This window comes from Cryptomeria japonica, chromosome 2 (assembly GCF_030272615.1).
Source record: "Cryptomeria japonica chromosome 2, Sugi_1.0, whole genome shotgun sequence".
NCBI lineage: Eukaryota > Viridiplantae > Streptophyta > Pinopsida > Cupressales > Cupressaceae > Cryptomeria > Cryptomeria japonica.
In genome coordinates this window covers 6,067,774-6,084,629 of record NC_081406.1, presented here as the reverse complement: position 1 = coordinate 6,084,629, position 16,856 = coordinate 6,067,774, and the positions used below count along the sequence as shown (strand labels likewise).

The 16,856-nt window shown below is 35.9% G+C and overlaps 1 protein-coding gene across 2 annotated transcripts; it reads left to right on the top strand.

The window, feature by feature from the left end:
- Nucleotides 1-2,637: 2,637 nt before the first annotated feature.
- LOC131064844 (disease resistance protein TAO1) lies at nt 2,638-7,175 on the top strand. 2 transcript variants are annotated; one of them, XM_057999135.2, is made up of 6 exons: nt 2,638-2,989; nt 3,116-3,239; nt 3,330-4,431; nt 4,586-4,879; nt 4,962-5,828; nt 6,199-7,175. In XM_057999135.2, exons 1-6 carry the CDS (start codon nt 2,776-2,778, stop codon nt 6,691-6,693), a joined length of 3,096 nt encoding a protein of 1,031 aa, XP_057855118.1. In that variant the 5' UTR covers nt 2,638-2,775; the 3' UTR covers nt 6,694-7,175. The 2 variants fall into 2 exon arrangements, with proteins under 2 accessions (XP_057855118.1, XP_057855117.1); XM_057999134.2 differs by having other exon boundaries at nt 2,638-3,239.
- Nucleotides 7,176-16,856: the final 9,681 nt, after the last annotated feature.

Here is a 16,856-nt window from a genome sequence, read left to right as displayed (position 1 = left end):
AATCTGAGAGTGAGTGTGCACTCTAATCATCAGGATTGGAAGGCGTGCTTCAAATTTTTTATGTATGATCCTTTTAATGTAATTTAACTTTGTATAGAAAAAAAACCTCCTCATACAATAGCATTTGGCGTGTAAAACTATATTAAGGACATCAAGCTTTCTTCAAGCACACATTTTGTCATTTCTTTTAAATGTACATACATCAATCCTATAGGGTGTGCATTTAACGTAGTCTAATTTTCAGAATAATTCAATTCAAATATAAATGTTATGCTAATCTTAGAACATTTGAATTCAACATATTTTCATTTAGCACATAATCCTAAAAACCCATTTCATTGTTATTTTAAATTTTTCGGGAGAATGGAGATTAAATTTTTATTGCTCGTCCCATCATGCCTGCAATGCTCCCTCACCACAATGAACTTAATAATCAAACCATTTATGGTGCAATTTTTCATCCCTTACCATCGGACAATTTTTCTTCCATTATACTTTTGGTAGTAGTCTACAATGAACTCTACATAGATTTGATCATGTGGTAATGAGTTATCGTTTGGGTGATATTATACAAAGTATTTTGGTTAGTGGTTGAAGTATTCGATTGATTCTGGGCTTCTTGTTTGAGAGCTGCAAACTACGAAAAGTTGTAGATTGTTGTATGTGGCAAAGCTTCTATAATTGGATCTCCATATAGCAAAGTTTCCTATAGTCCATGTTTTTATGCGACAAATAGCTTTTTTGTTGCAAGATTTTATTCATAAGGTTTTGAGTTATGGGATTAAGCATTTGTCGTTTTCTAATTTTTAACTTATAATGAACTCTTCTTTAAAATTTGTTGTTATTGGTAGGATTGCGACTTTATAGACTTTAATGATTTTTTTAAATTTTTTATTAGAGATTATTTTTTAATATCAGTCGTTCAACGATCTATCATGTTAGTATTTAATTTTTTTTGAGGGAATGTCAAGTTTTATTATTAATAATTTTAGTCTGAATCAAATTATGATTAAATTTTTATGGTTTCAATTCAGTGTTCCATGGAAATGCGTTTTGCCCCCCAAGGCCCAAGTCCCTCCGTCCCTAAAACTTTTTCCCTTTGTCCCTCGTCCCTACGTCCCCAACGACCGTGGAACAATGGGTTTCATTGAATATAGATCTACTAACCATGGCTTTTATTTTTAATCATTGAGTTTAATCAATTAGATATTGAAGATGTTAATAATATATCACAAATTTATTATTTTTTTGAGTAATTAAGGAGAGTTCAAGCATAAATATCATATGATTTTAATTTTATCATTCAATTTATTTTTTCTTTATTTGATTTACATTCCATAATTTCTTGTTGTTCACATTATACGACTTTCTACTAAAATATGCAAAAAGAAAAAAATTACTTTAATTTTTTTTTGTTTGTGTAGAATCTTAACTCTAATGCATTAGATACTTGTCTACAAAAGGTCAACATTAACTAGAAGTAATAAATATTAATGGTCAAAGAGATATACAATACAATTATTTAATAAATTTAATTATTTCAAGATTGCTTGTGATTAACAACAATTTTAGATGTATTATTTTATGCACAACAAAAAACTTAGCTCATAACATGTAGCAAAATATTTGTCGTTTACATGAATTCCAAGCATATACAAATACATAGATTACAATTCCTTCTCTAAAATAACTATATTTATTTGTTGCGAATCCATTTAGTTGATGTTGAATGTCCTCAATTCTATGTTCAACAAAAATCAATGTTCAAAATGTCGACGAGTGTGACATTGAATATTGTTACAATGACCTATGTCAAAATTTACCATATAATGTTGTATCAAGCCACACAAATGATGCACACAAATGATGCCAATCATGTCTCTAGGAAGAGAATTAACAACTATAGGAAAGAAACAGAGATAAAACACAAAAATATACAACTACAACATAAATACAAACACAAATTTTTATTGTTTGTCATAAAAAAGATTACATTGTCATTCTTTTATAGAAGATCTCACACCACCAATTAAGAAACAAAACTAACTGTCTTTTAAGGTGGATTACCGATCTAACTAGAGCTAACTTATTTACTAATCTATGCATGCATGCTAACTATCTATTATCCTATGCATGCATGGATTGATCAGTGCATGGTAATGGACTAATTGTTTCATGGCAGTGAGACTTCAGCATCACATGCCAACAATGTCAAGACACAATATCTAATATTTTATCAATAATGTTATTATTAATGATTGATGTCTTATCAATTTTTTAATAAAGTACTTAGAAATTTAATCATAGACTTCTTATAAAATTTATAATATAATCTATATAAACTACAAAAGGCATAAATATTGCACCTTCTTTTAATGTTATTGATAATTATGAAAGAATATGCTGGCATAAGTATATAAACGAGCAATAATGTCAATTTCCTGTTTAGTGCGCCACAAAGACTAAAGACAAAGTAATTCTGAGTGGTGGACATATTATTTCAGCTGTCAATTCACAGCTACGATTTGTTTGTCGTACGTTATATTGCGTTTTCGATAAGCATTTCTTTATAAAAAAAACACTGTATTAATACTGAAATGGAGCTAAATTATTTTCTACTCTTTGCAGGCGGGTTCCGCATTCCGGAAAATGGGGAAGTCTACATATGTTTAGAAAAAAGCTTGAATAGAAACATTTTGAATACATATAAACCAAGGCCGATTTTGGTTTGAGCAATTATCGGGTGTCCTCTTTGAGAAAACTTGCAGCCTCAATATGTTCCCTGCTGCCGCTTCTTCCCCCGCCAATCCCTCTTTTCCATTCACTCATCTCAAAATACATGACGTTTACTTAAGCTTTTGTGACCCTGACATCATCTGCCAAAGGTTTGCTACCAGACTGTGCTCTGCTCTTGTTGAAGCAGGCATTTTCACCCGGTTACAAAGAAAATTTACAGATGACGGCCCTTCTTATCAACGCATCCGAGAAAGTAGGATCTGCATTCCCATTTTCTCCCCAAAATTTATCCAGTCACAGTCGTTTTTGAATGAAGTGTGTTTTATGGTTAATTCCAGGGTCAAATTTTTTCCTCTGTTTTATCATGTTTTGCCTTCAGACGTTCGCCACCCGGAGAGAATTCCATCTGCACAAGATTTCGTGCAACATCGAAACAGCGAGATAATCGGAGCATTAGAGAATGTTCCCGATATCTGTGGATGGTCTCAGAATCAATATTCTTCGTAAGACTACAGCAAGTTTTACTTACATATTTTTTTCTCTCTCCTTAATCGACATTGAAGTATTTACCAATATAGTTCACACTTTTGCAGGGACAGCAATTTGATTGAAGATGTAGTGACGGAGGTGGTGAAATTCTTAGAGTCAGCTAAGGTTCATTTGGATACTCCGAAATGCTTTGGTTTAGACTGGCGCGTGGAGCATGTCAGGAGATTACTGAACGTAGCGGATCATCAGAAGAAGATTGTGAAAGTGGGTATACATGGCATGGGCGGGATGGGTAAAACCACCCTGGCAAAGGTTGTTTGCAAACAAGTCTTCTGTAGTCAGTTTGAAGTGCATTGTTTTGTTCTGGGTGTTGGAGAAAGATGTCAACTGGAAAACGGGCTCGTCAAGCTGCAAAACCGTATGCTCAAAGATGTTTCCCAAGTCAGAGTCGAAGTAGATCATATTGATCGAGGTAAATATCTGCTACAAGAGTGTCTCAGGGGTAAGAGAGTTCTCCTCCTCCTTGATGACATTCAAAGTGTCGAGCAGCTGGAAGCTCTTTGGGGAAATTTCACTGACTTCGGGGCAGGCAGTCGTTTGCTCATTACATCTCAGAATCAACAAATTCTAAGAGTGGCGAACGTTGATGAAATGTACGAGGTAAGGAGGCTTCCTCAAGAACATGCCATGGAGTTATTCAAATTCCACGCATTCCCTAATTCCAGCTGTACAGATCCAGAGCTACTAACCCTAAGCATCAATATTGTTAATGCTTGTGATGGCCATCCTCTTGCACTCCAACTTCTTGGAAAAACCCTTGTTGGTGAAGACGATAGAGATGTGTGGAAAGACATGGCAGACAAGTTAAGGGATGAGCTTTGTATGCAAAAGAAACTCAGAGCCTCCTACGATACCCTTGACCCCAATGAAAAGGAGATGTTTCTAGATGTTGCTTGTCTTTTTACAGGGCAGGACAAGGACATTGCTATGATCTTTTGGGCAGAACTGAATCGGAGTGTTCATGCTTCTCTCAGACATCTCTTGCAAAAGTCTTTGGTCAACTTGGGTTCTAGTAACGACTTACTGATGCATCGGTGCCTCCAAGATTTGGGAACTACTGTAGCAAATGAAATATCTGCAGATCCCCATAAACGCACAAGACTATTCGATGAGGACGATGTGCACCATATGTTACGCCGACACTGGGTATGGATTTTCTTCCTATCCTATTATTTTATTTTCATCTGTTTAACGTTGCATATGTTTCTCGTGGCTATTTTATGTTTATGTCTTACATGGTAGCTAGTTTCCAGTTACTATGGAGGTAAGAATTATTTGTGTATTTTTATATGGAATCAAGGAAAAGGCCAAGAAAGTTCGTTATCTTCGCTACGAGCCCAAGGAAAGGAAGACAGTGAAGGCAGACATGTTCATGCAGCTGTACAACTTGAGGCTGCTTTGGCTTGCAAATGTCGAGATTAAGGGACACTTTCCTCAGGCACGCTACTTTGACGAATTGAGATGGCTAAGATTGACAAGATGTTCATTAACATGGCTACCTCCGGGACTGAACCTGAACAAGCTTGTTATTCTGGAGGTGACCGATAGTCAGATAACTCATCTCTGGGACGAAAAAACAGAAGAATATTCAAACGTAAGGCATACAAATGTTTTTTTCTTTTTTAGTGTAAGGAAAGTAAGGGTTTGGATTCATTCGTGTCATGATGTTTGAACAGATATGGCCGGAGAAACTTAAAGTGCTTATTTTGAGAGAATGCGGGTCCCTGGAAACACTTCCTGCTACAATAATCTATACCCAGTTGCAGATTCTGGACTTGCACAATTGCCATTCACTGAAAAGCCTGCCCAATAATTTGGGAAGCTTCCACAGCTTAGCTTCTCTCAACATGAAAGGCTGTGATACTGTTTCTTGTTTGCCTGAGGATTTCGGTATGCTTTCAAGTCTGCAAGAATTGGATCTATCTTGGTGTAAGAATTTACGCAACCTTCCTGCTAGTTTTGGCAATTTGACTCGGTTGGAAAAACTAGAAATCCACCACATTTCAAATCTTAGAGAGCTACCGGTCACCATTGGTGGGCTAGAAAGTTTGGCGTATCTGGATGCCGGCTACTGCCAACTGTGTGAAAATGGACTCCCAGCCGGACTATTCGAATTGTCTTCGTTAAGAATCATCCATTTTGAGCATAATAGATTTCGCAGCCTTCCCGGCTGCTTCCAAAACTTGAGTGGACTTTGGGAACTGCATTTGGACGGGTGCAGCGAGCTTTCCGAATTGAGAGCGGTCCCACCATCACTGGAGATGCTGTATGCGCGTGACTGTATGCAATTGCAGAGCTTATGCTGCTTGTCTGGACTGAAAAGTCTGTGTAGATTAGACGTAAGCAGGTCATGTCATCTGAGGGCTCTGCCTGGATTGGAATCTTTGCAAGGATTGACAACATTGAAATTGGTGGGATGTAGAAATATTTCCAGCGCAACACTTGGAAGCGGCTTGGCTGGTCTCAAGTCCTTGGAGAGCATCTTCATTGCGGGCCCCGGAGTCACCTCAAAGCAATTACTTTCCTTCCACGAGACCATCAAGGTATGTCCAACGAAACTTCGCTCTCCCCTTCCCATTCACGTTTTTCGTCCTTTCTGTCAGTAAAATAATTTGCGCAATTTTCAGGGCACCGTCTCAACTTGAAATTATAAAAGCATTTCTGTCAATTTTATGATATATAAAGTGATTTAGACTTGATATATGCAAGAATATTACTGTATTATAATTTAACAGTTCAAATAAATGGTGAGTTACCTCTGTACATCATTTGCACTGCGAAAAAATGTGTAAAGCACCTGTAACCGGAAGGGAAAACAATCGTAACGGCATAGGTGACCGTCAAACTGAAACCCTTCCTCCCATTTGATTAAAAAAAAGTAGCTTGACCTGACCATCAACATGTATTTGGCAGGGCATCTCTTTCGAGAGTCAGTGTCCGATGCCTAGAAGAGCCAAGTCGTACAATTGGCTGCAGGCCGAGCCGAATGGGCAGAACCGGGATGAAAATAATTATTTTGAATACTGTGCTGCTGAGAGTGAGATTAGCTACTGTGCGGGATATATTGTTTGTTGTCTTTCGCTTGGCCAAGTCTTTGACTGCGAAGGCAGGAACAGGCTGAGCTACAGCATTGAAAGGAATCAGAATTTACGTGCATGTGAAATGATCCACCCGGACGTAGATTGTGGAAGGGAAGATGTGCTGGAAGTACGTGTTGTGAGAGTGGAGGGCGATTTTGACTTCAATTGGCTGGGGATGGGAGACAAACTGAAAGTGACTGCGGGCTCTGATCATGAGGATTGGAAGGCGTGCTTCAAATTTTTGATGTATGATCCTGATCCTCTTGATGTAATTTATCCCTGTGTAGAAAAAAAACGTCCTCATACAATAACCTTTGGCCAGCCTTAAATGACACACATTAAACAACATATTAAGTTCAGAGAATATTAGTCAATTCTGAGTGTTTATCCCTTTTAAGTCTAGAAATGTATTCTTAGTGTGACCATATACATTAAGCAGCATATTAAGTCTAGAAAATGTCTGTCAACTCTGAGTGTTTAACACTTTTAAATCTAGGAGTGTAAGCTTAGTGTGTGTGGTTTATGCCTTTCCTAAACGTTGGCCAGCAGCGTGTAAAACTATACAAGGATATCTCTTTGTTCCAAGGCAAGTCTTACTATGCAGCCTTTCATTGAAATCGAATGTTTAACTTTTAATTATAACTTCAGCAGGGTTCAGTGCCGGAGAGAATTTATCATCTTCGTCACTTTTCCCACTTGCGCTCATTCAATTTTGTCAAATTTTATTAGAGTTCCATTTTTAAACATAAACTCTCATTTCTCAAATATTGAATAAATGATGAGAATCAATCTTAATAAGATTCTAGATTAGCCATATTTCAATGGTCAATGTTGAGGTTTTTCAAATTTATATGAATTTCGAATGGGATGTGTGTTAGGCGAGATGATTCATTAGTTGAGCATGATTTAATAGTTGTGATAGTATTTTTCGTTTTTGAAAGATTGAATAAATGATGAGAATCAATCTTAATAAGATGCTAGATTAACCATATCTCAATGGTCAATGTTAAGTTTTTTCAATTTTTTAGGAGTTTGGAATGATATGTATGTCAATGGAAAGGATTCACTAGTTAAGCATGATTTTATAGTTGTAATAGCATTTGTTTGATTTAATGTCTAATATTTTTGGTAGTATAACACTAGCAATTGTGACTTTAAAGTTGTTAGTGTTGATCATGAGTAGGTTTGATGAGCCAATAGTTGTGCGGACTAACTTTGTGAGCATTTAGTGATTACATGGAATGTTATAGGAGCTCTATTCTTTTTTAGCAATGCACATTATCATGCCTAGCAAAAAGTCTTAAAAATGACTTTTTGAATATTTGACCAAAACCTAATTATGGTATCCTAAGTAGGGGAAAAGACCTAATAGTCACTCATGTATCAATAATCACAATGTTCTTGCCCAATTAACCCTCCCAATTACTATCTTTAATTAAAAATAACCAATATGTGGTAATAAAAAGCCCACTAAAATATTCCACATGTACCAATAGTTGCCCACTTGTACACCAAGTAGTTAAAATTTGAATGCTTAATTGGAGGAGTTGTGTCAATTTATTGGCAACCACAATGCATGGTTATTGAGACTATTTGTGCATAGGTACCGATAAAAATATTTATTAGAAGAATATGTACCAAATCAATTGTGCAATTTCTTTTGGTGGTTATGGCACACAATTATTGAGGCACCTATGAATAAATATCGGGTGTCACTTCTAAATGGTCACTTTTTAACTTTTGTGCTCATAAAAATTCCTTTCACGTTTGTTGTAACTACTCAAAAGTTGAAACAATATAGTGAACAATAATTGATGCATTTGTGCATAGGTTTTGATAAAAACATTTATTAGAAGAATATGTATTAGATCAATTGTATGATTTTTTTGATGAGTGTAGTGCATAATTATTTGGATGTCTATGAATTGATATCTAATGTCACTTCTAAATTACCACTTTTTAACTTTTATGCACATATGATGCAAAAGGAACTCCCTCTTGCCTTCTACTTCAATACATAAAAACACTCAAACAAATGCAAAGACTATCTGCTTATAAATTTCAAAAAACAAAAGTAGATTTATTCAAATCAAATGCATTGATAACCACATATCAGTTTTGCGAACATATTATGCACAATCATGGACTTTCAATGACCTCTCTTAGCACAATATCTCTCTACACTAATTCTCATCTATGCACATTCTCACCCACATTTCATTCAAAACTTTTCTAAGATTATTCTTCTCTGTCTCTGTCAATGAGACTATTTTGAACAATGCCCAAATTTCCGTTCAATTTCTCTACAAATGTTTGCACCCGCTCCTTGTCTCGCATATTTTTCTATCTAACGCCTTACATATAGAGGCATCCAAATTTTGTTCTGCTTTTCATGCTCTTCTCTATTCCCACACTCTCTCTTTCATCTGCTTCTTCTAATTTTTTTCTCTTGACTTTCACTTCTATTTGTTATGTTCTATTCATGTTCTCTGTCTTGGTGATGTCTTTCCTCCACATAGCATCTTCACATAATAAATGTTTGCATCTATACTGCTCTCTTAACACTTTGCCAATCTACTCATTATGCAATTTTTTAAATCTTTAAAAGAAATGCCATAGGAAATTCTTTTACCTGTGCCACATGCTCTGATATTCTCAACCTCCTCACTTTTTAACATATCTTTCTCTTTTATTTTACCTATACATAAATATTTGTTTCTTACACCAACTGTCCTATAGTTTCATACCTGTCTTCCTCGCATGCTTACACTTCTTACTCATGTGCTCATCGCCCTACATTCATCTCCACATTGGCCCTTTTCTTTTTGGGAAATAAATTTTCTCTTATTCTAGTGCCTCTACATGCACTACACATCATAATCATACAAGCAACCTCTGGTCCATTGCAATTTGATTCTTATATGCCCATTGTTGACACCTACGCATTGCCTTATGTCTCTTTTTTCCTCTATTCAATGCAACTCCCTCTGTGCGTCTTTACTGCTTCGTCTGCATGACATTTTCATATTATTGTTTGTCTTCTTTATGGATTCTCTTATCGCAATGTTTTGTCTTCCATTCCCACGCAACGTTCTTTCTTATTCCATTCACACTCCCTGTGTCTCTTCATGCATGACGTCACCTTTTTCTCTTCCTTCAAGATCTACATTCAATTGAGGTGTTTTCTATTGTCTCTGTAATTCTACACATTCTCCCCACACTTGCACCCCTCAGTCTTCTCTTGTGCCTCCCCTTAGCCTTCTAAAAGTACGCTGGTTTGATGTGTTTCAAAATGATTTTGGGGTAAGTGCACAAAGATGGTGTGCAGAAAAGTGGACACACATCTAAAAAACTTGAAAAAACAGGCATTGCGTTCACGGTACTTAAAATTCAAATCACCTCGTACGTGCTAAGGTTTGTTGTCCCCGAGACTAAAGGGACAAAAGTGCGTACGCGATTCTTTAGGACTTAGAACCCCGTACGCAATTTTAAGTCCTAAAGCACCGCTTGTCAATAATTTTTTTTTTTTGCTGACTGTGTCTTATTTTTCACGTAGCCGCAAGTTGAGAATTTGAGTTTTTTTTCACTAAACCACGCACGGGCTCGCTCTTTTCTCACCCAAACGCCATGGATCAAGGTTGGTTTTGTTTGATTTTTGTTTTTCTTTCGCATTTGTTCAATTTTTTTTACGTTTTGAATTTAAATTTGTTTATTTTGATTAGGTTTTTTTAATTTTTTGTTACACAAACCAGATTCTGAAAATCCACAACAACAACAACAAGATGCACCTCCTCAAAACCCTGAACAAAACCCACAAAATACACCTCCAACTCCTACATTTGACCGTACCCCTGATACATAGGAGCAATTGCTTAATTAGTTAGGGCAAAACACAACTAAAATAAATAGACTGATTAATAAATTGAAAACATCTGAGCTTGAGCATCATAAATCCGTTGCCACTAGCCTAGAAACATTAGCTAGTGGTGCCACTACAGTTTCCAATCAAATTACAAAATGGGGAAACTATAGGGATATGTGTTGTCAATATTATGCTAGTGGGTTATCATATGAGGGAGTGAAAAACAAAAACATTAGTAAACAACAAATATGTGCCCTTTTTGTTGATCCTAAAACTGGTGAGTTGTTACCTCTTAATGCAAAGAGGTTTCCCATATATTAGTGTACCAATGCGCAGATGAAGAATCTTTTTTGACAGAGGGGGTGGATGGTCTTTGACGAACCACCTTGTAATAATTTTGAGGTGCCATTGTATTTTTTGAGGTCAAAAAATATATTGTGTTTGTCTTCAATGAGCTGCCTAATTATTTTGACATGAGAGAGTTCCATGGTAGAGGTGGCGGCTCTGCCCAAGATAGACCTGGAGCCCGTAGGTGAGTAGCCCATGAGAGTCGTTGCCCTCTAGCACGTAAACCTAAGGTGCATTTGACTGTCCCAATAGACCTGAAAGATTCGATGGAGCTACAAACTCTTTAGGTGGCCACAACATTGACTGATGCGATCATCCAACATGGGACACAGTTAGCATATCCTCTTGTACTAGATGATGAACCATTAGTTGTTGCAGGTGGCGCTAGTGAGCCCATTCAACATGTGTGTGCCACTTGCTCAAGGATATGCACATGGACGGATGACGAGGCCACTGCAGATGGATCCACATCCCATTAATGCATAATTTGTGAGAGTAGATGTCAGGACCGCACGACTGAGGATGTGGCATTGACGAATGAGTTGATGACATGTTGTTTGGAAGTCATCCGTAGACATAGGTGTGTTGATTTGAATTCATAGCATTTTATTTATCAGTCACTTAAAATTTATAATTGTAAATGAATTTTTGTTTATAGATCAATTTAAATTGATACAAATAATATGCATTTCAGGATGCAGTAACGATATCTGATATTCCTCCTACAGTTATTGCAGCGGCAACTTCGACGTCTGAGGTATAAATTTTGTAACATGTTAAAATAGAATAGTACACTTTGAATTAAAAAAAATACAAGATATACTAACTCTCTTTAATGCTTGACAATTTTTTGTTTGTAGGCGTTGTCAGGGGACCAAATATCCTAGATTGATGATGTCACGCTCTCGGCCATCAATTTTGACCTACAAGGCTATACGGTATCATATTTTGTACACCTTATTTTATATATTCTTTTGATGGAATATGCAAGTCATTTCATTTTAGATTTGTTAAATTATGTTTAATATTATCTGTAGTCACATAAATCTGTCCATTTTAATTAAATGAATATTTGCTATTTATTTGATTAAAAACCCACTAGCCATCAGTTAATTAAATTAACATTTAATTAATTCATCTTCAAAACATTCTCCAATTAATTAAATAAATTATTGAATTTATTTTAATTAATTCATTAAACCAAATTCACAATCAATTAAATGAATAAATCTTATTTATTTAATTTAATCCCCTTTCTTCTTTTAAATAAACAATTAAAAACATTTATTTAAATCATTCACCCTCCCACTTGCATTTTCCTACAAATGCAAGTTGCAACCACAAATTGAAATAAATTAATTTTATTTTAATAAAAATCCCATTTTCCCTCACCCACCAAATCCACTTGCACTCCTAAACCCCCTTCTAAATTCTTCTAACCCCTTCCTAATTACCCTAATCCATCCCCTAATTATTGTCACATTCCTAAACAACTTGGAGTCACTTCTCAAAGACTTCAAAGTCTTTGAAAAGCATTAAATATTTTGTGTGTTCAACAAATTAACCTCTAAAGTCTTCCAAACCACTTATGGCTCTTACATGACCATTTATGGTTAACCCCTAACTCAACCCTCATGTAACTCATGTGTCTCCTCAAGCATTTATTGCTTTGACCATGGTTATCTCTTTAACCTTTGCACAAGAGTTTATCCATTGGATAAAAGTATTATTCTTTGAATAATGAATTTATTCACTCAACCCAACATTGACCTTAACTCCCAAGTTAACTCTCAGGTCATGTCAAGCATTTAATGCTTCTTCCCTCTCCTCTGAACCCCTCTCATGTTGACACTTGTCATCCTGGGATTGGGTTGAAAGCCCTCACATGGATTGAATATCATTGAATCCTGATCCTTGTTGGGATTACTCAATCTCAACCATCCATTGCTCCATTTTTCCTATAATCTATAGTCAATTTTAGAGAGCATTTTAGCATAAAATCATTTAATATATTGTCATTTTGGACTAAAATAGATCTTAGTTCATTTCATAGCATCTCATATTTAGCTTATTTTTACACTTGCATAGCATAAGTTTAAAAGCATTTTCAATCTTGAATCTCCATAAGACATCCATAGTGCAAAAAGCTGCTGAGAGCTACACTAATTTGGAACTTGGAGAGGAGAGGAACAAGGGAGAAGGAACTAAGAGCATGGTAGAAGGCATTTGGAGATGCTTTGTTGTATTTGCTTCCATAGTTAAATATTTCATCATGTTTTTAGTGTCTCTTTTGGTATGCCTGCTTAGAATTGTTTTTGGTTGATTAACACTAACATTTGTCTTTGTTTTTTGTGTTCTTGTGTGTTATACGACCACAGGTTTTAGTCTAACATTGCCCATTTTGCAGAGCATCATTTGGTGAACTCGACATGAGTCCAACAATAACTTTTTTTAGACAAACTAACTTTTTGACTATTTTACTTGACACACAGGTCGCGCTTTGGTGCTTTTGTTCGTGCTTTAGCGCTATTGTTTTTGGTTTTCTAGCGCTTTTGTTTTTACAATAGCGCTATTGTTTAAAAATTAGCTCTTTTGTTAATAGTATAGTGCTATTGTTCATTAGTTAGCGCGTTTGTTTTGGAATTAGTGCTTTTGTATTGCTGCATAAATATTCTGTTTTAGCGTTTTTGTTTTTACTTTAGCGCTTTTGTGTTAAGCAGTGCTTCTGTTTTCACACAGAGTAGCACTATTGTAACAGAACGTTGTAAAAAAAGGCCTTGTAACTGATAAAATATTTTTTCTTAGGCTTGTGGAAGCCTGACATATGTTCGGATTTTACTAACTTTTCGTTTCGTGTGCAGGTTTTAAAACTAACCCTTTTTGTTACTTAAGATCAAATTTTCATTTGGTGTTTTTAAAACTTACAAAACAAATTTTTGTTTTTCATGCAAGTTAAAAACAAAACACAAACACTCCATTTTGGTGCTTAAAATCAATCAAAATCTTCATTTGGTGCTCTAAAATTCACAACACAATTTTATTACTTGCAAGTTAGAAAACAAACTTCGTTTTGGTGCTCTAAAATTCACAACACAACTTTATTTCTTGCAAGTTAGGATTCACTTTTATTTGGTGCTTAAAACAAGACAAACAAATCTCATTTCTTGCATCAAATTTAAGAAAATTCACAATCAACACCAATTTATGTCCAAGTGAAAAAAATAATCAACTTGTCTCATTTTGCAAAACGATTTACTTCATGTATACGTGTTTCAATTTCAGTTGACCAGGATTTCAAATTCCTAGTTTACTCAAACATATTGCCTTTGAAGTTAAAAAAAACATCATGGTTGTTGGAGCAACATCTCCAATTAGATAGAACATCATTGCAATGACAAGTTAAAAAGAACAAGTGTATTTTGTGTTTGGCACACTTGTGCAAAAAGAGTTTGTCGAGTGGTCCTACTTCTAACACACACTATCCTCTCCCTTGGCTTTCGTGGTCCTAGGTGCAAGAGAGAAGTGTTAGTAATACTCAAATTTTATCTTTTTAAGAGAGGCCTGCCAAGAGACACATCACTCATGGGAATGACCTCACGCGGTAAATCCTTCAAGCCAGTATAGAAATCAGGTGAGAGAAAGTTGTAGCCTTGGGTATAGCTGTTCCTACAGTGTAACTTGTCGAAAGGACAAATGGGCCCCACCACAAGTTACAAGGTTCTTAAGTGAGTCACTACAGAATGAACTTATGTCCAAAAACATCGAAAATTACTAAACACCTTTAAGTAGTAGCCCACCCGTTCTATTGATTGAGGATATTTGTGATAAATTCAGTGCAAGAGCATAGAAGGTTTTGCTCCCAAGATACTCACCATACATATTTCCTTGAGTAGAAATATAGCTTTTTGAAAGGTTACTTGTAGCCCGATAAAAGTGGTGACTCCCCCATCATAGGGATCATCTATTTGTTATGCTCATGCAAGACTTAGTATATCACATCCTTACCTGCCATGACGGGATTCATAAGGTATGTAGTACCAAAGTCGAAGAAATATCAAAATGTGGGCTGAAATTATCTCAACTGGCCATTTGACCTTAGGGATAAAGAGTGTTTGAAGTGTTTTTCATTTTTGAGTCAAGAAAAATGCAAATTAAGCTAACTTCAGGCTTTGGAAAAACACCTAAAATACATTTGAAGGAAAGGGTCATAAAAAGTTCAAAAGATTGGGTTGATCTAGACCCATACTTACATGTGCCTGTTGAGGCAACATTCTTGTGTTTGTGTGCTTGCTTTGTTTTCTTGTCAAAGAAACATCATAAACCCAAATCAAAAAAAGTATTCATCCAACATAAAGATTTTCAAAATACCAACAAAAGATCAAAAACCAAGAGCAACAACAAAAAATATCAAACTATATGACCATTCTTCACATTTTGAGAAAGAAGAATCTTCATCAAATTATCAACTTGAAGAAAAGACCATTGAGCTCAAAGGCTTTTATCAAAAGGAGGAAATTATTCTATCTTAATAGACAAATTTTTGTCTCTCATAGAACCTTCTTGCATCACATGCGTCTATACCTTTAAGGGAAATCAAACGAGTTTGTTCAAGAATCATTAAACCGCAGAGCTTTTACTCAATATAGAGCTTTGAGTTATCATCAAAATAAGAGAGGCAAGATCAATCCTGCCTTCTTTCCAGATATTTGTATCACATATAACTCAGCTAGGGTAGAACCACCAACCCCTGAACAAGAAGAGGAAGAGTTTGTTCCTTTTGTAACACAAAGTTTCTATTGAAGTTAAAACGTCTCATCCATTATCATATTCATATCTTATCAAATCCATTCCAACTCTCAAAACATCAAAAGGTTTTTTGTCCTAAGTTCTATTTTCGATATTGCTTGAATCAAACACAAACACATCACTTTTTAGAGTGTCTCTACATCTAGGATAAACTCATCCTAAGAGACATTTCTACGTAGGTTAAAACTAGTCTATGAGTGCATCCTCTCATTACTAGGTAGTTGAGTCTGTAACGCATCTCAGATTTCTCTAAACCTTATCACATCAAAAATTTGTCAAAACAAACACAACAAGCAATTCAAGAAAGAACTTTAGTAGCATCTACCTTTAGTGCTAGGGATCCGTATGCAAAACACTTCACCAAACATCAATCTTTCATTCCATCACCAACTCATCATCATTTTCATCAAACTTCAACAAAACTTATAAACAAAATGGCTCATACTAGATCAAGGTCTAAACAACAAGAAATTGAAGAAGAAGAGGAGGAAAATATCAATGAATTCCAAGAAGCTCTTGGAGGAAACACGAACGATGAAAATCCAAGTACTCCTACTCCTGCGACAATATAAAGGGCACAACACAACCCTATCTTTAATAGACTTTTTGATGAAATACTCAGGAGCAATGCTGATGCTCACTTTTTAAGACTTGCTCAAGAGGGGGCTAAACTACCCTTTGACTTTGACGTTGCACAACTAAGACAAGCATCAGAATGACAAAATCGTAATGAGGATGAAAGAGGTCAAGATCATATCAGATATAACCTTCATCAAGGTAATCCCCCACCTCCTCCTCCTCCAAATGAAATAGACATGTTGCGGCAACAAGTCAAAAATATCGCCCAACAACTTCATACTGGTGTGAAAACTAATCAGTTTTCACTTAATGACATTTGTCCCTATCCCTTTTATAGGAATCTTCATATGCCACCTTTTCCACGAGGGTTTGAAACACCCAAGTTCAAAAAGTACTGAGGAAAAGGAGATCCTCGTGATCATGTTAGAGAATTCCATTCATCTTGCCTCGAAGTGGCATACGAGGACACATACCTAATGCGACTTTTTCCCCAAAGATTGGGTGGAACAACCACATCATGGTTTTCCCGATTACCAGGTGGCATTAGGACATTTGAAGAACTCGTTCAGAAGTTCCTGGCACACTACTCACACAACATTGAACGTGATATCACAATGGCTAATCTATGTAACATTAAACAAAAACCAGGTGAGCTATTTTCAGTCTTTCTGCAATGATGGCGTCAAATGTCTAGCAGACGTTCTCTTCAGTTACCTGAACAAGAACTAGTGGAAATATTTATTTCCAACTTAAATGACGAAATGGAATTTCACCTAGACGTAAAAGACACAGACTCTTTCAATGACATGATCACCAAAGGCTTAAAATGTGAGCGGGCTCTCATAAAAAAAGGGCTTATCAAGATATATAATGAGCCAAAGGATGGCCCTCGCCCA

What these genes read in the sequence shown, in the direction of transcription:
- LOC131064844 (XM_057999134.2), top strand. Translation starts at nt 2,776, where the DNA reads ATGTTCCCTGCTGCCGCTTCTTCCCCCGCCAATCCCTCTTTTCCATTC. An exon ending in TCTCAGAATCAATATTCTTC is followed by an intron (nt 3,240 to 3,329) that starts GTAAGACTACAG and finishes ACACTTTTGCAG; the next exon opens with GGACAGCAATTTGATTGAAG. An exon ending in CCTTCCACGAGACCATCAAG is followed by an intron (nt 5,829 to 6,198) that starts GTATGTCCAACG and finishes TGTATTTGGCAG; the next exon opens with GGCATCTCTTTCGAGAGTCA.